At 34.3% G+C, this 24548-nt stretch overlaps 1 protein-coding gene across 1 annotated transcript in view; it reads left to right on the forward strand.

Annotated features, from left to right (window-relative positions):
* The first annotated feature begins 588 nt into the window (after positions 1-588).
* Positions 589-24548, forward strand: part of TMEM144 (transmembrane protein 144) — a 28354-nt gene continuing 4394 nt past the window's right edge. The window contains exons 1-10 of the mRNA XM_016138684.2: positions 589-697; positions 2753-2875; positions 4518-4617; positions 6095-6175; positions 12057-12138; positions 13638-13714; positions 15568-15686; positions 18073-18192; positions 19248-19345; positions 23527-23580. Coding sequence (XP_015994170.2) covers positions 589-697; positions 2753-2875; positions 4518-4617; positions 6095-6175; positions 12057-12138; positions 13638-13714; positions 15568-15686; positions 18073-18192; positions 19248-19345; positions 23527-23580 — 963 coding nt within the window. The remainder of the gene's footprint in view (positions 698-2752; positions 2876-4517; positions 4618-6094; positions 6176-12056; positions 12139-13637; positions 13715-15567; positions 15687-18072; positions 18193-19247; positions 19346-23526; positions 23581-24548) is intronic.

Genomic DNA, 24548 nt, shown 5'->3' on the forward strand with positions numbered 1-24548 from the left:
CAATTCAATCTAAATGTGCCTATAAGCTCACGTAAGAAGTAATAACAAAAGCTTTTGCTTGTAAGGCACTGATAGTTCTGAAAGTTTTTGAATATGCTCTCTTATTTGATTGTCACAATAACCATTCGAAGTAAACAGAATCCTAGTCCACAAATCTTTTCATTATACCAGTCAACCTACGCAGGAGAATTCTTTCTTTTCTTTTTTTTTTTTTTTTTAATATTTTTAATAATATATTACAAATTGTATCCAGATCTTGGAAGAAGTTAGGCTTTCAAACTCTGAAGATAAAAGTTTTTTTTTTTTAATTGTAAGTTAGTGATCAAAAAAGTTTTTTTGATAAAAAAAAATTTGAATGAACATAGCATGTGAACATAATACCTAATTTCATAATGTCCTAACTTTATTTGAAAGAAGGGATCCTAGTGTACTTTTGAAAAACTCAAAAAATAGCATGTATTAATCACAATTTATTCACAATTTATTGACCTCTTCTTTGTCTCATTTTTATTTCTTTTTTTTCAGAAGCTCTTGAAAAGTACATCGAGTCAAAAGTGGACCAGCTTGCTCTCAGGCAGAACTGGAACCATGAGTAACAATGAAACAGACCTAACTACCGGTTTCATCTCCTCTTCTGTAGCCATCCTTTTGTTTGGCTCAAACTATGTACCACTTAAAAAATATAATACTGGTGATGGTAATTACTTTTACTTCATTGTTAATCTTAAATGATTTTTAAATATGAAGTTCTCTTTTTGGGTCTTTTAAAAATGATGGTTACAAAAGTAAATTTTGTTGAACCTGGTGCCAAATGAATATAACTTAAAATAATATCATTTGATAATGCCCATGCCAGTTTTATCTGAGAGTTAGTTAATACAGGATAACCTTAATGTTGTTAAGGTAATTTATTTTCTCTATAGATACAGTCAAGAAAGCTTTTTAGCCATATCTGCTTTGTTTATGAAAGAAGGAAATTTGTCTATCCCACTAATAACACTTGTTTTGAAAATACAAATTTTCAACACAATTGATAGAATAAACAATTTGAGCATAACACAAATTTTGTGTTTGCTTATGTGCTGTTTTGATTGACGAAACACTGTTTTGATTGACTTAACACAGAAAGCTGTACCCAGATGGATAGAGGTGCATAGTAATATACAAAACGCATGCACACAGGCCCCTCACACACCCACCAGCTCCCTCAGCACCACACCCAATCCTCGTCTGGAACCTCCATCCACCAACTTCACAATAACTCTCAAGCAACAATACTTCTGATGCCCACTTCCATAAGCAAACTGCAGGTCTTTTACAAATTAAAGTGCTATATTTAATGCAGTATTTGTGAATTCCTTAACCACTTCATCAGTGTAAAATGGTACTATTATTTTTATCTGGTTCCTATCTTTTTGTCAAATAGATTGTTGATGAAGTTTTTGTGCTGCGTCATAGCCCCATTTTCCCCATAAGCTCAATGCTCTTTATTGCATGATTTTGCGTAGTGCAGCGATTTTTAGGAACCTAATGTCACGTTATAGTAGAACTGACTTAATGTGAATTTTTAGAGATGAAGCAACAGTTGCTTTTATCTAGCTGCCAGAGATGGGTTTGGAGATGTTATGGTGAACACCTGTTGGGAAGCAGCTGTGTTATCTCCCTCAATTTCTTATGTCTTGATACAACTTAGACAATAGAATTACACATCTCTTTCCTCTAGAGTCTTTCTTTTCCTTTGGAGTCAGGACAGGAATGGAAACTACTAAAAGAAGAATAAAAATCATACTAAGGGGCAGAGGACCTGGCTTTTAGGTGTTTCACAATAACTGGGCAAGTCTCATCAGCTCTTTTGTTCTCAATTATTTCTCATTTATAAAATGAAGAACTTGTAAAATGAAGTTCCCTTTTATCTTTACTATGCTACTCTTTTTGTCTTAGAGGGTAACAGCCTTTTTTTCCTTCCTCGTCCACAGAAACAGGCAAAAATCTTTTAAGTTGTAGTCAGAAGTGCTATACTGAGTTATAACTGCCCAAGTATTTCTTCCAATGTCGACTTTTTGTTTATTTTTTTAATCCCTAAACCATTAATGATGCAGAAGCCTCAGAAAGCTACAGATACAACTCACATTACCATGTGATGTGAGGTATATACCACAGAAAGGAGAATATTCCTGACCTAAAAGGCTAATTCTCAGATTTATTAATGTCTGTCTCATCACAGACATTCAACTCTATGTGTATCTACATGAGACCGTCAGTGACTATTTTTCTCCTAAAGGTAGCATAAATGATTCCTAAAGGTTTAAATCACTGTTGTGCTATTCTGATGTTTTTGGTGAGGGACAACACTAGGTGTGGCATTTGAATAAAAATATAGAGATTTGGTTTTACCGATACTTTTTGGTAGAATATCTTTGATTTGTCTTAAAGGTGGGAAAATGTTAAGAAGTAATGCTCTTTGTATAGTGAGCTTTAGAGTCAAACGATCTGGGTTTAAATTCCAATTCTACAAACTGTTAGCTATTTGGACAAGTTGCTTCATCTCAGATGCATTTTCTCCATGCTTGAATTTGGGATAATTATTATGGGCTATAATTTAAAAATTATTTTAAATGTGCAAAGTGCCTGGCAAATAGGCATTCAATAAATTGTGGCCATTCCTATAATACCATCTCACTGATATTTTTCTAAAGGCATTAATTCACTCAGGTCAGTTGGAACTACTGACACCAATTTCTTTCATTTCCAGGCATGTTTCTCCAGTGGGTACTTTGTGCTGCCATATGGTCGGTTGCCTTGGTGACCAATCTGATATTACGTTGCCCTAAATTTTGGCCTTTTGCAATGGTTGGGGGCTGCATTTGGGCAACAGGTAATGTATCATTGATCATTTAATATTTTAATCAATGTATATTGTGATCAAAATAACTCTGGTTTAGAATAGAAGGAAATAATATATACAGTAATTCTGAATAATCCTTAGTCATAGATATTAGAAACCGACAACTTAGTTTCTTTCATTCAGACGTTCCATAAATATTTTTGATGTATTTCTTGACTCTTTCCTCTTAATGATTTCTTTCTTAGTCCCTAATAGAAATGTTTATCCAAAAAGATTTATTAAATAGTAGTCTCTACTAATAACATTTTTAGGACTTGTCTTTAAAAGTGGGCAAACGCAGACACATTATTTTGAAAGCACTGGCAGAAAAACAAAAGCAAATCATGATTTTTCCTCTGTTGCCTTATCAATACCTGCAATTATATAACTGGAATTCATTCCTTTACCTGGTCAATCAGGAATGTTTTAGTTTTTCTTTGTATGAATATAAATAGGCCTCAGGAGAACTTTCTTCTCTTTAGCAAAGAGAATTCTAAGTATTAAGGATCTTTAGAGGTAATTTGATTAAAAGCAAGTAAATTTAAAAAATTAAAAATTTATTGAGTACCCACTCAATTTGAATCTCTGTAGAATAAATGATTTAGTGAAGTTCATGCATTTGGAGGACAAAAGAGTTAACTTTTAAATTTCTACTAGAATTTAAATTTTTATACCTTACTTATATTTTAGTGTGATTGTGTTTATCAGTCTAATTGGGATAGGGGAACAGAGCGCAGCTTGGGACATTCTGTGTTTGAAGTTCCTGATGTTTCCACAGTGAGGACCTCTGGTTGGAGCTCTCTTTTTTGGTAGTTTGAAGCATAGCACTAAAACTGTGCCAAAGGTCCAGGCTAGACCTGTATCATTGGGAGCATGTGTCTCTAATTGATAGATGAAATCATGAAATTAGTTAAGTACCGAAGAAGAATACAGCAAGAAAAGGAACGTGTTCTAGGGAAAGTATTTATTGGGCACCTAAATCCAGAAAGTGTGATAAGAAAGACTAGCCAGAGAAAGAGCTAAAGAGAGTAAAGGAGGGGATCAGGAGATGAGGGCATCTTAGAAGCCAGGAGAGGAAAACTTTCAAAAGGAGATTGGCTGGACTGAGGCCAGACTGCTGAGGGGCTAAGAACTATTAAAAAAAGATACAATTTTGGCCCTGAAGACCCTTAAGAGCACAAAGCAATGAATGCAGGAATTTAGAACACAGGTGAGAGAGTGTGGAAGAGCAAAGTCTGGGGTCACAGCCAAAGATATTTACCTGTGGCTGATACTGCCTGGAGGGTAAGAGGATGGTCACTACTAAATTTATCACTGATGACTAGTGCATAAAGTCAGAAATCAGAAGTCTATGTTAAGGATAAAAAGCATTGGTGAAGGTAGGTAGGCAAGGATTTAATTTCACTTTTTTTGGTAGGATTTTGCCTTAAGCCTAGTTCTTTTAGCAATCATAATTATGAGTTTAATGCCCCAGAAGTGTGGTTATTTTATTTTTAAAATGAAGACCTGTGCTTTACTAAATGTATCTCTATACCATAAACTTAGATTGAAGTTAAAATAAAAATTAATTCAATTTATAATGTATTTTCTATATTGGAAATAACACCTTTCTTCTGTTATGTTACATTCACAGGGAACATTGCTGTTGTCCCAATTATCAAAACCATTGGTTTAGGCCTTGGACTCTTAATCTGGGGATCATTTAATGCCTTAATTGGCTGGGCAAGTTCAAGGTAACACAAAGAGAACTATTTCAACTAAAATTCTCTGTGCTCATATTCTATATAAGTCAAGTGCAAGGGCTTGGGCTAGCTGAAAGGAATAACACATGGTTCTTACGCTCTCAGAGAGTACAGCTGGTAAGGCATTCATAAAAAATATGCTACCTTTAATTATTATTTACCCTAAGTCCTAAAGAAGTGATCTAGATATTTGATCAAGATATAGTAAAGAATTATCTCTAAGGAACCAAAATAGGGAGAGAGAAAGAGAACTGATTTTATCTTCCTTTTTTCATTGAGTGACAATTTATTGGACAGGTTGTAGGCATCATTCTTTCCTCATTTTCACAAATACCTAAAGCACTGTTTTGTAAGAGAGATGATAACAAAGAGGCTGAGTAACTTGCTGAAAGACACAGAGCTAATAAGGCAGGATTCAAGCCCAGGTCTTCTTCGTTCTAAAGTACATATTCTTCCCTCTAAAGTCTGTTTACAAGAAACTGTCTGGCCCATAAAGCCTAAAATATTTACCCTCTGCCCCTTTAAGGAAGAATGTGCCAACCTCAGCTCTAGAGCTTGGCTGTCAATAGGGTTGTCGCAAGCCTTCTGTGGCCATTTATATTTAAATTTAAATTAATTAAAATTTGATAAAATTAAACATTCTTTTCCTCAGTTGTCTTAGCCATGTTTCAAGTGCTCAATAGCCACAGGCTACCCTTACTGCACAGTGCAGTTGTAGAACAGTCCCATCATCTCAGAACAGTCTATGGGACTGTACTGCACTTGGCCAGCCTTAAATATAGCATTCAAGAGCCTGGGAAAATGAATAAAAGGGAAGATGTAGCTCTTACCTTAATTTTGGGGCTCTTCTTCCCATTTAAAACACTGTAACAACCTCTATAATAGCAAAACCAACTAACCTCCAATACAGGCTTTCCCATCCTTTCCCCATTCCCCACCCTGCTTTTTCCATGTGCTATTTTCTTTTTCTTTTTCTTCTTGCTTCCCTTCTCTCTCGCCCCTGAATGGTTCACAGTGATTGTTGATAATGATCACTGCAATATCAAGGCATGAAAATAAAAGGATTATAAGGTGATGCCGAAGAGTAGGGGTCTTTAGCCAAGCAGTTATTTAAAAATCTATTTCAAATACTGTATAAAATTGCAACCAACTAATTGGATTCAATTAGCCACTTAACCTATTGTTCCTTCTTACTTTCTGAGTCTTAGTAAGAAAGGGGCACTTACAAGTACTTTTATATATTCTAACTCATTTAATCTTCATAAGAAACATATAAGAAACATATAATTATCCCTATTTTAAAATGGAACATTGAGACACCATGAAGATGGTTAACTTATTCGAGCCACAGTAAAGCAGAGACCTAGGATTTGAACCCAGAAATCTGACCCCAAATTCATGCCCTCGAACACTATGATGAACACATTTTCAACAGTATCAACTTTGGTGTAACTTTCTCAATTTCCAGGTTTGGCTGGTTTGGAATGGATGCAGAAGAAGTATCAAAACCGCTGCTAAATTACTTTGGAGCTGGGCTATCAGTAGTGAGGTACAGCCATTTCTAATAACTCAGCCGTCCTTCTAAACAGAATACTTTTTTAAAAATCCTGATATATTTATATATTTTTTAAACCTGTATTTCATAAAACTGACTTGACTTTTCCTCGGATTTGTCATTTACATTAGCAGACTTGGTTTTAGAGGACAAAAATTGCCAGCTGTGGGGTCAGGAGACCAAGCTTTAGCTCCTGAAAGCTCTGAGACCTTGGGAAAATCATTTAGCTCCTTTGAAGCTCATTTTCATTTTCTGTAATATTTAATGTGTTATTTAATTCTAAATTATGAGCCTTGCATTATGATTTTCTAAGTATTACAGAAAAAGAAAATATTTTGCAAACTGAAAAAATGCTATGTCAGTAAATGTGCTGGCTTTCTGGCGCCCCTGGACGAGTCATTGATCCTCTCTTCCTATTACTGCTCACTTTGCCACCCCATTTCCACTTTTTTGTCACCTTACTCAATCCTTCTTACCCCGGGTAGGTAACCAACTCTTTCACCTATGAAAATACATACTTAATTAAATACCTGTTTTGGGACGTATCTGTGTCTAGTTGTGTGCATTATATAAATGAAAGTGAAAATGACTCTGAATCTCTATATGGCAGAGTTCAGTCAATAAAATTCTAACAGAAATTAGGTCACCTAAAATTTAGTTCCCTTTCCTCTCTAGACTTCATTTATATATACTTCCTGTCAGTGTTTCACATAATGGATAGCACTGCCTGGGATGACTTTAGTACTGTTTTATTCTTCAGGGAAAGAACACTATATTTCTCTTCCTCCTGCAATAATAGCTTTTCCCCAGCCACAGTCGGGAACAATCTCTTTGTCATTGAAATGTTGCTGTAGAGAGTGGTTCAAGGCTGAAATAACATAAATTATTCTAAAATAGCCGATTCCTGACATTTTTGGTTAGAGGCAATTTTATGTATTTTGTACAATCCACACAACATTCTAGCTTTGAACAGCTCTCTCAAAAACAATTTCTTTATACCCAAAAACTGTAATGGTAGCATGCTTTAGTTTTAACTTAATGATAATTTAAAGCCGATTTACCCAGTTCATCAGGCATTGTTTTTCTCCACATTTCTTCTTTCTTTAGAAAGTATACATTTTCTAAAATTACAAATTATTCATGTTCCACCACTTCTACTTGTGTGACCTAGGGCAAATCACTTAATTCTCCAAGCCTTAATTTTTCAACTGGGAATAAAAGAAGGATAATAATTGTACCAGATTTATAAGATATTTTGAAGATTAAATCAAATAAAAGATATTAAGTACTTTGTCTTTGTATAGTGTTAGGCACCTGGCTAATGTTCTGTATGTTGGATACTTTTCATTATAATAATCATAATTTTTATTTATAACTATTTCATGTTCAATAACTGTTCCCCTTTGGGCATATGTTGTCCAACTCGGTGGTAAATGAGTCAGAGAATCATGCAGCTTGATTTGGAGCTTGGTCTGTGGCTGGGAAACGCAATGATATCTTTCTTTAGTGTATCCTGGCTCCCTTCTATGTTTCTTTACTGAGAAGAGTTTCTGGAACCTTTCACTTCATTCCTTTAACTTAGTTAAATCAGTTTGTTCTGAAGGACATTTATTAAACAAGTTTGGAATATAGTTATGTTAGTTGAAGATATTGCTTTTCTTTGTAAAACTGAAATGATTGCTTCTATCTTCTGTATGATCCAGCTTGTAAAAGATTGGGTAGATCATTTCTATCTTTACATTTTCCCCATGTGATATCTAGGATGTCAGTCAGCCTCTACAACCAAAACCATTCTAGGTATTTAAAACTGCAGAGGAGATTTAAGGAATTGTTTACAAGAGTGTTATCAGGCCCAATGGAGCCAAAGGAAGAAGGGGGTGCCACCTTCAGCCCTGAAGCCCACACTCTGGCTGCACTGCTGCCAACAGTTTGCCTCTGCCCTGAGCAATCCCGCCACTAAAATTACTAGAGCCAACACTAGAACAAAATGTCATCCCCCATCCTTATTTCTCATGCATGTGCCATTCACTGGAAAAACCTAGCTGCCAGTACAGTTTGAGAAAACATGGTTTTCAGTCTTCCGGGACCCATGGTTCAGGAGACAATATACAAGAGGGCAAGTGAAGCTGACCCCAAGAAGTGATGTGCAGGACACTCTCTTAAACATGCTTTAATGAAAACCCAGCAGTTGGAGTTCAGAAAAAGGCAGATTTGCTTTTCAATTAAAAAAAAAAAAAAAAAGGCTCTGGATTATCATTTTGTTTTTTGTTTGTTTGTTTGTTTTTGTTTTTGTTTTTGTTTTGGGGGGGGGATTATCCTTGAGTCTGTTCTGCATTCTTTTCTCACTTAACTTGCTTTCTGTGGAGAGTTGTGTTGAGGAAACCCAAATCTTTGTTTCTAGCCATTACCCTTCTTCAGAGCCACAGATCTCTTTATATAGATGGTAGATGATGCCCAGGCATCTCCTACTCAATCTGAGGTGAAATGTCACGTGGACGGGGATTCTGATGTATCAGGCACATGGTCAGCACTCTCTGTAAACACTAGACTGTTTGTTCTTTTCTCTTAGCCTTCAACAGATCCCAGTCAGAACTACATTTATTATTTTACTCTTCCCTGCAAATTAGTGCCTCTTCCTGAATTTCATCTCTCCAAAAAAGTATTAGCCTCAGCCACACAAATTGAAAGCCTCTGTCATCTTGATTTTCTTTTCCTTTTATATACCACCTTGTATCTAATCCTGTAAAATTCTTTTTGAATATTTCACAAGTTCTTCTCCTTTCCCCTCAGTCCCTTACTAACTACCCATCTGTATACAATTAAAATAACCTCACATCCAGTTTCCCTAGTTCCATTCTTTTCTTCTGCCAGTATGACTGGAGTGTATCTGTTATCAAATTAAGTTGTCACTCTTCTATTCATGAACCTCTGAAGGTTCCCTATTAGATTCAGAATGAATTTGTCTCCTTCATCTGGTATGTCTTCCACTGTGATAGAGTCAACCCTTCCTAGTACATCTTCCTCCCTGTATAGTTGCCCCTCATTGTCAGAGGGAGATTGGCTCCGGAATATCAAAGTTACAGATGCTCAAGCCATAACCCAAACTCTATTCTCACCCCAAAAGGCCCTTTCCCCAGCCTCCCTGACCACCCTTAAATACCAGTTGACATTTTCTATCCTATGTGATGTTTCTTTACTTTCCTTCTTCCTCATTAGAATGAGTCACATTTAAACTTCTATTGTATTTTGTATTTCATTTATTTTTGAAGCTTTCAGGATCTGTTTTGTATTATTCATACAATATTCTTTATCCTTGAACTATGAGATCCTGAAGGACAGGTTCTGCTAATTTCTTTGTACACCATCTTGCCCACCATCACCATCAGACTTTGCTATGCAGTGCTTAACACATAGTAGATGCCTGATCAGTGCTTATTTAATTCACTTGTCAGTGTAAACACATACATACGAGTTTTACTAAGAGTAAGACATGTAGGTTGCAAATCTAGCGAAATTGGAAAGGTTAAAAATGTAAAAATGTAGAGAAGCATTCTTGGGTATAACATTAATTATTATTATTATTATTGTTGTTGTTGTTTGTTTGTTTGTTTTTGCGTTTGCAATGCTATTGACAGCATTCATAGATTTTTATCATGGAACTTTGTGTTAAATTTATAGCCCAGAAGACTTTGTGACCTATTTGGTTTTATGGTCACATACATGAGATAAATCTCATTACTTTGTCCTAACTTAGTGCCTCCGCACCCACTCTTGATCTAATTGAATTATGGGATTCTTCTTTCTGACTTACCTATTTTGTGACAAGCATTAGTTACACAGGCTCAAAACCATTGATTTCTTAGTCTTGATTTCTTTCTCATGTTCAGCAGCCCCCTCTCCCATCCTAATTGTAGTTAAGGCTCTCTACTAATATGTTTTGAGATTTTACCATGTGCCAAAAAATACACTGATAATTTTGTATGAGTTATTATTTAATTCTCGTCTCAGCTCTGCAAAGTGGGTATATCCACATTTTTTAGATAAAAGTCGAGGCTCAGAGAGGTTAACTGATTTATTAGAGGGTCATACAGTTGTTTGGAAAATAATCAATAAGGACATTTTTCTATACCCTTCAAGTATTCTACCATATCATCTTGTACTGTTATTTAAAAAATACACTGTTTGTAGTAATGGGTTTTCATTGTAACTTTAAAAGAAAGTGTAACTGCAGCATCTAATATTAAGTTTTGCAAATTAACATACATATATATGCACACACATATTTAACTAATTAAGAAACAAACATATAATTAGGTTTTTTACATTTACTTTACTGAGTGTTGAGTATTTTGAGGACCTTGATGGAAATGTAAGATGTGATTTCTATCTTCTATTGAACTGGAAAATCTTTAGAGAAAAAAAATTACATGGACTTGTGGCAAATAGTCAGGATTGTGTGATGACTATTGTCAGTGTTGTGGGAATTCAGAGAAGAGGAAGATTGGTGAGAACTGACCTGAGAAGTCCTCTTTTCACATTCAGCACTTCGGTTCTTTGGTTTGAATAAGAAGTGAACACATAGTATGTTCATGTAATTAAGGAACACAAGCAGGAGCAGGTCGTTGTGGAAGACTGGGAATGGAGGCGAGCTCAGAGCAAAGACTGGGCGGGGACAGACGTTCATGGGGGGAATTATGCTGAGATGCAGAGAGCAATGAAAATCAAAAGGAAAGTTACATTTCCTATGGAAAGGATTATGGAACCATTCAAGTTTTAAAAGCAAGTTAGAAACCGAACTAAGGAAGCTAACTAGGAAATATTTAATTTTTATATGAAAGACAGCATACCAATGCACTATTCAGCCTCATATGTACTTTGAAAACTTATTATATCATTTTAACTTTTGAACTGTGTGAGTATATTAAAAAATGTCAAAAGTATATCTAACTTGTTAGTTTTCTTAATTTAATATTTTAATTTAATTTTCTTACTTTTTTATTTTTTTTAATTTTCTTAATTTAATATTTTCTTAATTTAATATTTTAGCATATTTTCACGGTTCAAAAGTCAAGCGGGAGTGAGGCATTTGTTACAAAGATGCCAGACAGAAATAGAAAGTACATTATGAGAGAGATGTTAAAAAGGAAAAAAAAGTCATTAGGCTTATGCATGTGTTTTATCACTTAAAATATATCTTTCCATACTAGAGCATAGAGGGCATCCTCATTACTTTTTACTGCTGCTCAGTATTTCATTGTGTGACATTGAAGTTTGCTTCACCTGAGTGTGGGCGTACCTGTGTCACAAGGCCTGGAACAGAATTGGTAAGGTCAGCAGTGGACCCACCTGTGGCTTCAGTGGTTGGCCCCAGAATCTCCTCCTTGGGGTCTGCACAGTTCTGCACTCACACCAGTGGTGCCTGTCTCCTATCGTTGTCCAACTGAGAATGTTGTTAAATTTAAGGGAGTTTTTTCAATATAATAGATGAGCAATATTATTCCAAGGTAGTTTTTATTTGTATTCTTTTACTATGTGATTCTAAGGATAAGCAGGAATAAGAAGAAAAATGGAGCTGTTGACCGAAAAAAGAAAATAAGGAGAAGATCTGATTTGGAGGGAAAGCTCAGGATCTTAGCTTTTAATCTGTTGCAATTGAGGACAATGAGAAATGTCAAAGAGAATGGCGGTCCTGGAGAAATGGCAGGACCACAGAAGAGGCAGTTGAGAAGTGACCATCATACCACTAGGGCTTGATTTAAGCTGTGTTTTGTTGTTGTTGTTGTCATTGTTGTTGTTGTTGTTGTTGTTTTAATTCAGGCAACTCGATATGAAACAGGGTTATGGTAAGCATTACTAAAATTTATTTTCTTTACAGTGCTTTCATATTTTTGTTCATCAAAAGTGAAATACCAAATAACATGTGTTCTGTGGACACCACACCATTAATGGCAGAGCATGTGAGTATGAGAGACAACTTGATTTGAAATATAAAATTAAGATAAAAGGAAAATGCGTAGATTTGAGAAGTTGGTATTTTTTATATTTTTCAAGTCAAGGCCATCTAAAATATCCTCCCATATTTATTATGGCTATGTCTATGTAGCAATCAATCAATATTACCAAAGGAAACCTTCCCAGCAAAAACAGAAGTCTGTTTATTTTTATTAACAGTAGCTCCCTACTATAAGATGTATATACAAATCCGTATTTTGGGATGTTTTTAGGATTTCTACAATAGGAGAACCCTGAATATTGTAGAGAAATATGAAAGTTTCTTTAGAAAGCAGAAGGAAAGAGGTTTTAAAGTAGGTTCAGGGAGAGCAGGGGAAATAGATCAGAGGACGTCAATGAAAGGGTAAGTCAAGTCCTATAAAAGTAGGAATTGAACTTGATTTTTTTTCTATTTCTCTTTTCTGCCATAATCTTGTTCTACTCAAAGGTAAAGACACGAAGTATGTAAGGAGTGACCATTTTGACTTTGATGTACCCAAATTAGTCTGGCATAGCAAATCTAGATTAAAGAGGGATGATCTTTAAAGGAAATCTGACACAGAAGTACGGTGGCTACATATACAAAAGTGATTTCATGGCAAACTCCCATTGCTAGTCTTTCCAATTTCAGGTATCTCTTCTACCTGTCATGGGCCCAGTGCTATCCAACTGCCCTCTGAATCCAACATCCCATGGCCCCACTGAGGTATTGCTTCTCTGAAAAGTGCTGCCTCTACACCTTACTTCAAAATTAATCTTTTCTTATTTCCCTCTTCTCCTATCAAAAGTCTTATCAGCTAAGGTGACTGAAACCTCAGTTAAACTGACCATAAAGTTAAACATAATTAGCTTAGGCATAAAAGAAAAGATATTTATTAACCCATAAGCATTTCTAATCAGGAAAATGATTCCATGAGAATGAAGGAGTTGGGGTTAAGAGAAGGTGTCTGGTGTTCCTTGCCCACTATAGGGATCCAGATACCTCCTAACTCACTACCCTACAAACAAAGGAACAAAAAATTAAAATAGCATAAATGCACTTGGTAAAAGATACATAGCGGGCTGAATTTTTCTAGGCAAAATGGAAGGATACAAGTAAACCAAAATAAAAGATGCATAAACAGCATTATTAGTTAGTATCAACCATACAGCCTGAGCTCCTCTGTTATTTCCAAAGGAAAACTTGACATTGCACATGACAAAGAATAAATCTAGTTTTTTACCTCATACAAAAGCAGTAGGAAAATAACATCAAGAAACCAGTTAAGAGGCAAAGATGATTACATACAATAGTAGAAATATTTTGAATCTGCTCATTATATTTCCTGACTTAGAATATTGGCCTAATTTTGTAACATGGTTAGAAATATTTTATCAACTAATTTAGTAAAAAAAATTTTTTTGAGTAAAAATATGCCTATTGATCTGCCATTTTTGTTTTGATTTGTGTCGATGTTTTTAATAGGTGATCAACAAAACTCAAGATCCCTGTCCTGGTTATTTCTGGGTGGATAAACTTTCTACAGTGCAATCCCGCATAGTGTAAGAAGAGGTTCTGCTGTTATGTTTCATTTTTTGTTAAAGCAAATGTTACCAAAGAGAAGTCATATTTATATAAGTCCAAGGAGAAAATGGTAACACAAGCTTTGACTTCCTTAGCTCCATGGTGGATATACTTTTTTGCACAATGCTGAATTTTTAGGTACAGAGGTCTTTCGTATCCATGCTTCAAGAAATTCCTAAACCACTGCAGTATCTCTAACCAATAAGTAGCTGACAAAAGCAATCTAGTTTGGCAGGACTTTTGTACCTATAATAAAAGAGGTAGGACAGGCCACAGAGTATAATGACCAGCCTGCTCTCAGCAATCACAATTGAATCAGGCAATACACTTCTCTAGTACTGCACTGCCCAGAATGCCCACCTTCCTCTGGAAATCTCTCCACTCATGTGCTAGATGATTTTATCATCCCAAGATATTCATTTTCAAATATAGTAGAATATTTTGTTTCCATGTAGGTCCTTATCCCAGTTCCCCAACCCCCTCATGACTTTGTAAAGACTAGGAAATTTAGGCTCCACAGCAGCCCCTGTATTTTAGAGTTTTGGAGGCTGGCAAATAAATATGAAAACATGTAATAGTATGTAGCTTGCATTTCAAAATAGCTGGCTGTGTTGTACTTTATATGGTGACACTTTTTTTTACCTCAGATATAGAAAGCATTTCCCCTGCAAGTATATACGCTGTTCTCACAGTAGGAAACAGTGCCTGGTGCATAATAAATACTCAATAAACATTTGAATAAACTGAATGAACAAAAGAATGAACCAACAAACGGGATAAGCTTTAGAAGAAATAAATACATTGCTGTGTTCCTCAGAATAAAAGAGATTCTCAAACAAAACATTTTTTCCTACAAAGCATCTCCTTTGTTGAGGGAATATTTGTTAATAAAACATTTTTAGCTCTTTCCTGGTAAGCCAGACATAGCCTGTCAGCCTGGTGTGTGTTTGGGACGCCCCTCCAGGACTGCCAAGTGCAGGCCTTACCATGACACTGGATTTTCAGTTTCAACCATTTTATGTTCCTTAAAGCACTATTAGAATAGACTTTAAGAATTTGTTTTTTAGTTTGTAGAGGAATGTTTTTCGCCTAAAACTCATTCCTGTTTCATGCCATTGTCCTTTTGTGTTAAGTTAAAGGCACCGTTCCAAAATACTCATCACCGCCCCACAAAATCATTGGGAACACTTGCTTCATGCTGATACGGCCCAAGTCTGAGAAGTCAACATGACCCCAGTAAAATGAAACATTTCCCTCTTACAAAAGGCCATGTTTTACCTTAAATATCCCGATTATTTTATTAAATCACCACTTCCTCTTGACCATGCCACCCACAGTCAGTGAAGACATAGGCAAGTCTGTGGACCTCAGCAGTTGTTTTAAACAAATGTGTTTAGTCCTTTGTCTTGGCCGGTGCTAGATATTATGGAGTATTTGAAAAAGAAGCATAGGGCATAGCACCAGTCCACAAATAGTTCATAATTTAATTAGAGAGAGAAGTTTATTTATGGAGGCTATATAATATGATAGCAATACTTTCATCTGTGTAATGACAATTTATAATGAAAATCTGTTATAACTTCTGTCAATCATGTATCTTCAGAACTAGGCAGTAGAGTACCTAAGCTGCTCTCTTAGTCCTGATGCCACATTGACAGTGCAGGGTATTTCTTTGACTTCTGCCAGTCACAGGGCTCGAGATAGATGGGCAATTTCTGCAAAATGCTTGTGATTTACATTTTGAAGCATGCTTTAGTTATGAGTCCATTTGTGTGTTTGTCAGAACTATGGCTTAGGGTCAAGACTAATAGTGATATATTTACTTTTTAAGGGGCTGCAGTCTTGCAGTAATATCTGGAATACTCTATGGATCCACATTTGTGCCAATCATTTATATCAAGGACCATGGCAAAAGAAATGATAGTATATATGCAGGGGCAAGCCAGTATGGTGAGACTAAAAAGTCATTTTACTTTATAAAGAAATTCAATATCTGTTTTTTACTTAAGTATATAAAAAGAATGTGATCATCATACATATTGATATATTGATTTGACCTTTTTCATTACAAGTGGTGAATTAGAAAGGCACGGAAGACTAAAAGTAATAAAGGACTGTGAGTATTTTCATGTGATCTTTAACCTATAAATATAATCAGCTTTAGTCAGGATTTATTTCAGCTACTTGGATCTTAACACATGGTTTCTAGCTTTCTAGCTAAGACTTGGAGATTATTTTCCAGTTAGATGATATGCGGGAAAATACATATTTCTAAAAAAAAAAAAAAAGCTAAAGTGTAATACATAGTACTTCAAAATCAAGTAAAGGACAAAGTATAGACTTCCTAAAGGTCAAAGTATGTTCTGTTTAGTCACAGGATATTATTTTTCAAGCAGAGTGGTGCATTGAAAGGCCTAACATGATGCTTTCTAATTACCTCAGTTTCTAGTGATAAAATTAATCTCTCAGGTGTAAACTCATACTACGTTCAGTAGCCTTGCGTAGGCTCAAAAAGAGATGGAAAATCGTCTACTCCAGAGAACTTACAATTATGTTGAAACATGACTTACATCATGAAATGATAAAAGAATGAGATCATGGATAATAAAGTTCTAAATTAGATGGTACAGAAAATTAAGGTGATCTATGTCCAGATAAGGGAAAAAGTTGGAGGGCAAAAGTCATGAGGGAATGATTGATGAAAAAAACTGGGATTTTAACTGAGCTGTAAATGAATAAATAGGCTTTGAGTAATTATTGTAGTTTCTTCCTTTTTATATTCAGCTCTATGAATGGTACAAAAACCTTTTATTAACTTCTCTTTTTAAAGATTTTATACAAATACTTTTCATATTTTTCTTTTAATTTTAAAGGATAAAAACTAATAAAAATAGAATGACAGAATAAATTAAAAGAAAGAAAAACAAGAATAAAATAAAACAAAACTAGGAATGAGTGTAAAAACTGTGCCACATTTGTAGATGGGCTAGAAATGATCCATAAATTTGACTGCAAGATTTCTTATAGCTACAGGGAAATCAGACCAGTCCCACAATTTAGCAAACACAAGATAAAAACAACAAATAGATCAGGAATATAGTTATTCTTGGTACTGGAACATAATAAACAATGTCCTCTACAGTCTCTTTACATAAATAGTACAATCTGTTCTCAGGGAACTCTTTCTTATGATAACTCAGATGTAGTCAGATAGGAATACACTTTATCCAATTTATTCAAAAATAATTCTAAGAGGGCATAACTTTTTATTTCATCTATTTAACAGACACATAAGTAGTACATGGTCTGTGATAGGCACTGTACTAAGCACATTAATAAGAACAGTTGACCCTCATAGCAACGTCACTGGTTGAATACCATTATTATTGTTGTTTCATAATTGAAAAAATTAAGACAAAGAGAGATTAGGTAATTTGCCCAAGTGTCCATGTTGGCAGGTAGTAGATTGAGGATTCCTACCCAGGTAGTCTGTGCTTTTAATCACTATGTTATACTGACTTTTGTTATGGTCTATAAAATGGGTGTGGTGTTCTTATACAATCCAGAAGACTTAAGAATAATATATAAACTCTTTGATCTTTAAACTTTCTTCCTTAAATATGGCCATTCATTCATCTGTCAAAATTTTAGTTTAGAGGAACACTGAGTTCAGTGAGACCTTCTCAGCCAGAACCTGTGGTGCATCCATCTGCGTGGCCAAAGTACCATCTGCATAAACAGTCAGTGGAGCTAGGGTTTCTCAGGCACTGGGCCACCAGCATATCTTATTAACTCCCTCATGTAATTAGGTTTATAGTTAACAACTGATGTAACCCTCTTTGAGAAAACTTCCTAGATATTCTTCTGTATACCCGTCACTGTAACAGAGATACTGGTGTCCATATTGATCAATAGACTATATAAAATTAATAGTCCCCAAACTTTTTCACACCCCTTCCCACTCTAGTCTATTTGGAGACTTTCTACAATTGCTGAAGTCATTATTGAAATTATGTCTGAATACCTATTCTTAAAAGGGAGATATTAACATTATAGTCATATAATGTCTCTTGTTCCTTAGTTAGCTTTCTAAGGTAATCATGAAAACCGGCCTTTTAGATTTGATTATAGTAACTAATATGCTAGTTAATATTTCTAGGAATTAAATGTTAATTAAAATTCTAAATAAACAGCATGTAGAAAACTAGTTGGATAAAATATAATTAATGGTTCCTTTTAAGATTAATTTTGCTGAGTTTGTTTTATTTTCAAACTCTAAATATCTTTGAAATTACTAAAATGATACACTTGAGAGTTTTATAATCTGTATTTTCAGATTTAGATTATGTTTTTGCACACTCCAGTGGCATCTTTCTTACAAGTACAGTCTATTTTCTGGCCTACTGCATAACCATGAAAAATAATCCCAAGCTACATCCTGAAGCAGTCTTGCCAGGTAAGAATATTTACCACAGAAAATCTATTTATTCTGTAAAAGTTCATTTCTCTATACTCACTTAAAAAAAATGATCTAATTATCTTCTAGAAACAAAGCCATCCTCTCTATATGTATGTGCATGTCTATATGTGTGTGTCTGTGTGTTATTTATTTCCTTAGTTGCTTTGGCCCAGTTCATGAACAAATATGAAGGTTTTAAAAAGCATGAAATGATATGACATGCCAATCATTATTACAGAACCTAAAACTGGAACAATGAATCTAAGATCATTTCCTGTGCTAAAACATCTTGTGTATTAACCATCAGACATCATTATTTTTTCTTCACTATCTAAAGATTTATATTAAAAGTCAGAGTCCTGTGACTTTTTAAAAAAGTTTAAAAATATATATAATTTCTCACTTATTTAGGAGTTTGCTGTAATTCAATTTAGAATGTAGGTTCACAAATAAAAATTTTTATAGAACAAAATAAAGCATATGTAAGAGATTCATTTTGAGTGCCTGATTCATTTAAGCCAAAGCGTGCCACTGTACTTACTACTGCACCATTATAGAAAATGGTAGAATATTTATTAAAGGCTTAGTTAAATTATTCGGAAACTTTTCCCATGGTATTTTCATTAAAATTTCAGGTTTTTTTGTTTTTGTTTTTGTTTTTTGTTTGTTTGTTTTTATCTTGGCTATAAGCAACATTTTGAATTTCACCTATTTTCAGGCTTATGGTTTAGAGTAAATGGTGTTTGCAGTATGCATTCAGATCTAGTATCTTCCCTAGGCCTCTCTCCATGCCTTCATCTTTATTCCAGTTACTACTCTAAGTAATTAATGTCAATAGAGTGAAAGGATTGATAATCATACTCACAGCAGTCAAGAGCAGAGAAATCATTTGATTTCCAAAATGATCATAAAACAGCTCGAAAATCCATGTCAGCCAACCGTGTTGAGAGGAATGCATTGATATGTGTATTTTAACATTCCTGAAATATCTAGAGTGTGAATTTTTCAGAAGAACATGGCTTTTAAATGTGCAATGTTGATGTGTGTTTCAGGATTCCTATCAGGCATACTCTGGGCAATAGCTTCCTGTTGTTGGTTCATAGCTAATCACACTCTCAGTGCTGTGGTCAGTTTTCCGATAATCACTGCTGTGAGTAGCTGAATTGTTTATCCAAATTTTTGTTTTTCAAATGAAATCTAGCTTTTCTGAAGCATTCTTAGTGAATCACTAAAGTCTTTCACGGAGTTTGACTTTTTAGGAAGACAATTAGTATAATAGATTCTGATAGCCTCTAATCTCATGTCCTGGATAGCTAAGGGAATATTGCTAAATTCATTTTAGCAGGTTTGTTAATCTTCGATATCCTTGCAGGTTTTGTTTGGTCATTTACCTAATGTCATTTTTGATACATTATAATCTGCTATTTATAACAATATTTATCTCTAGATAACAGTTTATAAATAAAAAAAAGTTTTCGCATATGTTATCACACTCGAATCTCATGACACCCTTGTAAGATAGAAAGTACTTATATTCCTCTTCATATAGCACTTCAGTATTTTAAAGAAAGTTTTTTAGAAAATGCTAAATGCAAAGTATTGTCTCTAGATAGTGCCATTTATTACATGATACAATTTACTTTATCTGACATTTTTTAGGTGCAGTTATGTAGCATATACTTAACAGGAAAACAAAAATATTCCCTTTCACATGGGTAGATCAAGTTTGATAGGGCTGTCCCCATTTTGAAAATGAGAAAATTGAGGCAATAGCCAACAGCATTGTCTGAAATGACAAAGCTAGTGAAAATCTCAAGGCTTCTAAGAAGAGTTTCCAGTACACGGTGCTATTGTTTGCTGTCAGTATAGAATCCAATCTGGAGTTGTTTCAGGTTCATCATGGTACTAGGACTGACATATATACACAGGAATTAATTATTTTAATATTGTTTTAATGTTGAGGTCTTATGTCTACTCTAGATATTTTAGGTTGCTGAACAGTTGTTCGCCTGCATCCCCTGTTTCTTAAATCATCATAAATAAAATTTGCCTGAAACATTTTGGCAGCATACCCGTGCAAATTTACAAAAAATTGATTTTTAAAAAATTGATTGTCTAGTCTAAAACACATTGTATAAAAGTTTGAAACACATTTAAATTATACCATAAATTCTGGGTTTCAAACAGTATATTTTTGACAGTTCTACTGTGTTCATAAAATAGCTTTAAATTACAACTAAATTCAAATAATATTTTTTTAATTTAAAAAATGTACATTTTGACATTCTTAATCTTTGCTGAGGGAAAATGTTATTAAAATCAAATTATAAGGAATTTTTTCAGGTTTAAGTTCTCATCTTTGGAATGTCAAAGGACCCAAATTATTTCCATAAAGGAGTTTATTTCTCATCATTTCAGGGATATTTAATGCCAGAAGTGACAATATAACACAGGAAAATATAATAGGAAATGGGGTGTAAAGCCTACCAGCTAAATGCTTAAAAGTAATTTACAGATAAAAGTATACACTATGATATGCTCGTCAACTAGGACTACAAATGTTATATTCTTCAACAAATTGGGGTTTTCCAAAAAGGGTTTGAAGTAATTTTATATAAAGTGCATAGATACGATTGAGTCACACAAGAAAAATCTAAATAAAAAATCAAAACTATAATAAAAATGAGAAAGGAAGCAAATAGCACAAAGGGTAATTATGTGATTAAACATTAAGTTTTTCTTTGTACTTTCAAAAGAGGTTAATACAGTGAGGTAGCTAATTATTTTTAACTGATAACATTTTATCTGCAAAGACGACTTATTTCCTAGCATTTAAATTTTTAACGGAATTATCATGTGAGGCCTTTTACAAGGGACATTGAACAACAATAAACAATATTCTTTAGAAAAATTTTATAGTAGACAGATGTTTTTTCTAACCACTGCTTCTTGTATTAAATTGTGATAAAGACTCCAGGCAAAATATTAAAGCCTAATTCAGTGGAAATGAATTGCTGAGGTAGGTGGGGTGTGGGCAGAGGGTCAGTGGAAGTGATCACTGAAGCTTTTGGAACCTTGCCTGTCAAAAGGATATTCTTGAACCACAGTGATTTAAGCAAAGGCTTCCCACCCACCAGATATAGCTTCCTTTGCTGCTTGGGGATTGCTATGTGAGAAGGACAGGTTATGTCTGAGAGATGGTGAAATAAGTCCTTATTGCCACTAGGCTCTTGCTTGGTTTCACTTTTATTTTATTTAAGACAACCTTATCCAGATGCAGAAAAGATTCAGTGCCTACCCTCAAAGATTTTACATTCCTTTTTATTTTATTGTGGTAGAGCTAGATTTTTTTTCTAACTTTTTTGAATGGAAAATTTCAGATATACTCATCACCCAGCTTCACCAATTATGAATATGTTCAATCTTATTTTATCAAAAAAGTACATTTTTCTTCCCAGGTACATATATTTCCATTGTTATGTATCTGTTGGTGACTAGACTGTGAATTCCTTGAAGGCAGCATCTATATTGTTTATTGGCAAACAGCATTCAAATAGAAAGCAAAGAAAGAAATAAAGGAAGGTAGGCAAGCAGGCAGGCAGGAAGGCAGGAAGGCAGGAAGGAAGGAAGAAGAAAGAGAAAAGAAAAACAGACCCCACATAGCACAAGAAAAGGCTTATCTCCTCTTTTCCAAATATTCTCTGTAGTCTAAAATCTGAATCACCTTATCCAGAAGGTTTGGCTGCTCTGCATAGCTCAAGCTCACCTTGTTTTCAATAGCTGATTTACAAACATGTAATTTGTATGAATTTACAAAAGAAAAATATCCCAATTGTCATAATAGTATATCTCTTGTCTAAGATATCCTTCCTACTTGGCCTTCCCTTGCCTGAATAAAGAGTCTGTACACACTTTGACTTATGCTTACATTACTTTTAGCAAAGCGCCCATTCCTATAACCACATTACTTCTTTCAATAACCTTTAGGCACTGTCTAAACTAATATGTAGAAAATAATCAGCCACAAAGCCTCAAAAGTCAGTGATACCTTTGGTATTTTCTTCTACCACGTACTCTAAAATGAAATGAATTTCCAAATTAAAAACAATAAAATCCTTGAGCAATTGGCACGGTAACTTTAATATGATATCCTCTACTCTATTGTTTTCTCCCATCTTGTCCAAAGTCAGTATGGATTTCCCTAAAAACCCCAGATGCTTCTTGTTTGGTTTGGATTTTGAGGCTTAGGACCTTACGTCATTGATAAAAGATAGTTCCTTTGACCTATTTTTCTGGTTCTTTTGATGTGGACTTTTCCAGATGCTGATAAACAGAGGGTAATATATTTTTATTGCTTTTCTTATATGCCAGGAGTGGAGTCAAACTTTGTTGAGCCACTCATGTAGACAGTTGGAGTAGTGGAGGGGGAAAAAACATGTTGGAATTGTTTATTTGAAACTCTTCCAGAGTTTATTCAGGGCTTGAAAAGGAATCATAAAAATGCTAATACAATGCACCTTCTCCACAAAAACCATGATTAATCCAAACTCCCATTTCTTCCCTTCTCAGCAAAAAAATAAAATAATAATAATAATAATAAACTTTAATAGTTTAAAGTTTTCAAATTGTGGAATCACCTCTTTTCCCTATCTCCTATCTTCTCATTTCCTTTAATCTTATATTATTTCATCCTTGTCTTTGTTTCCTGTTTACGAACCCACTGTTTATTTTTCCTTACGTGGTTTTTCTCTCTTCCCATTATATCATCTTCATGCTCATTAGAGTTTAATGTAAAACATAGTTGATTACCGGACAGCTGTATCAGTTTTTTTTTTTAATTTTAAAAATTTCTTCCATATGCACATTATTTGTCAGTCCAAAAGAATATACTAAAATTTCTTCAGTTTTGAGATTATCTCATAACAGAAAAAGTTGTCAACTTGTTCATACACTTTTTTCCTATTAATCCCATTTCTAGTACCATAAGAAACTAGTTCACTAAAAAAATAAAAATAAACTATTTGCTTGTTGAAATATTTTATTACAAATAGATCACATTAAAGAAAAGCATTCTATGGCACAAAATACTATAGCATCATCAAAATTATAAAAATGAAAACCATACATAAAGAAAAAAAGTCATCATTTTTTACCTAACGTTACTTTACTTTTGTGTTGGGGTTGAGATTATGAATAGTTTTTCCAGACAATATTATTATATTGTTTTTATAATATAAAGCTATTGGATTAGCTCTCCAACTTACTATATTTACATGGAGTACAGCCACAGAAAGATAACCAATTTAATTAAAGTTCTTATTTTTTTTTAAGGGTCCAGGATTTGTAGCTGCAATGTGGAGTGTCTTCATATTTAAGGAAATACAGGTATGTACAGAAAAGGGCAGGGTTGGAAAACAGGTACAGATCCATGTAAGAAGGGTACTTAATGCTAAGTGTTATCTTCTAAAAATGGCATGTGACTCCTAAACCCAGGATAGAAAACACATGAATATATTTGACAGGTCAGATGTCCAAAATATTATCATCCTTAACTAGGAAAGAAAATACTAAAGACATAATAGTGATTATGAAGCATGTTTCTCTCCACCCCAGCTCCCAGTGGAAAAATGCTTCAGTTGACTTTACATTTCCTTAAGCAATTTAGTGAAATAATCCAATAAAATATGATAGAGGGAAATTTTATTTTGTGTAAAACGTGATAGATTAACAAGAAAAACTTTTTTTTTTTAATCTCAAAGGTTAAAATATCCTAAAGAAAATGGAATTTGGGAATAGATTTTTCTGTTTTTCCTGCCTCCCAAAGGCCTTTGTATCAAACCAGCAACTTTATAGGAAAACAGTATGGTAACAGGTGACTACTACCTCTTCTCTTTCAAGTGTAATTGATGGCAATTTAAAATTTCATTCATCAAATAGTTTTAGGGCGTGCGTGTGTGTGTGTGTGTGTGTCTGTGTGTGTGCGCCTGTGTCTGTGTCTGTGCGTGCACATGTGTGTCTGTTTGTTTTCATTAAAAATTGTTTTAGAATTTTTTCCATTTACCTTTATTTGTAGAAAAAGTCTTCAGTTGAGGAGTATATGTGAATAATGTTTTGTAATAGTTTGTATGTACTAAGAACAATACCATACAGAGATACTGCCAAGGCATCATCGACATTTTCTGCCTTAATGTGCAGCTGTTAATAGTAAATAATTCTCGGTTCTATGAAGAACTGATGTGGCCGGTCTCTGGAACTATAAAGTGAACTGCATCCATGGCGAATCCTTAAAATGATTATTCAATTTTAGACTTAAAAAATCATTTTTTTCATTCATTCTGAATGAAATGTTTTGA

The sequence above is a fragment of the Rousettus aegyptiacus genome, unplaced genomic scaffold (genome assembly GCF_014176215.1).
Source record: "Rousettus aegyptiacus isolate mRouAeg1 unplaced genomic scaffold, mRouAeg1.p scaffold_m13_p_16, whole genome shotgun sequence".
NCBI lineage: Eukaryota > Metazoa > Chordata > Mammalia > Chiroptera > Pteropodidae > Rousettus > Rousettus aegyptiacus.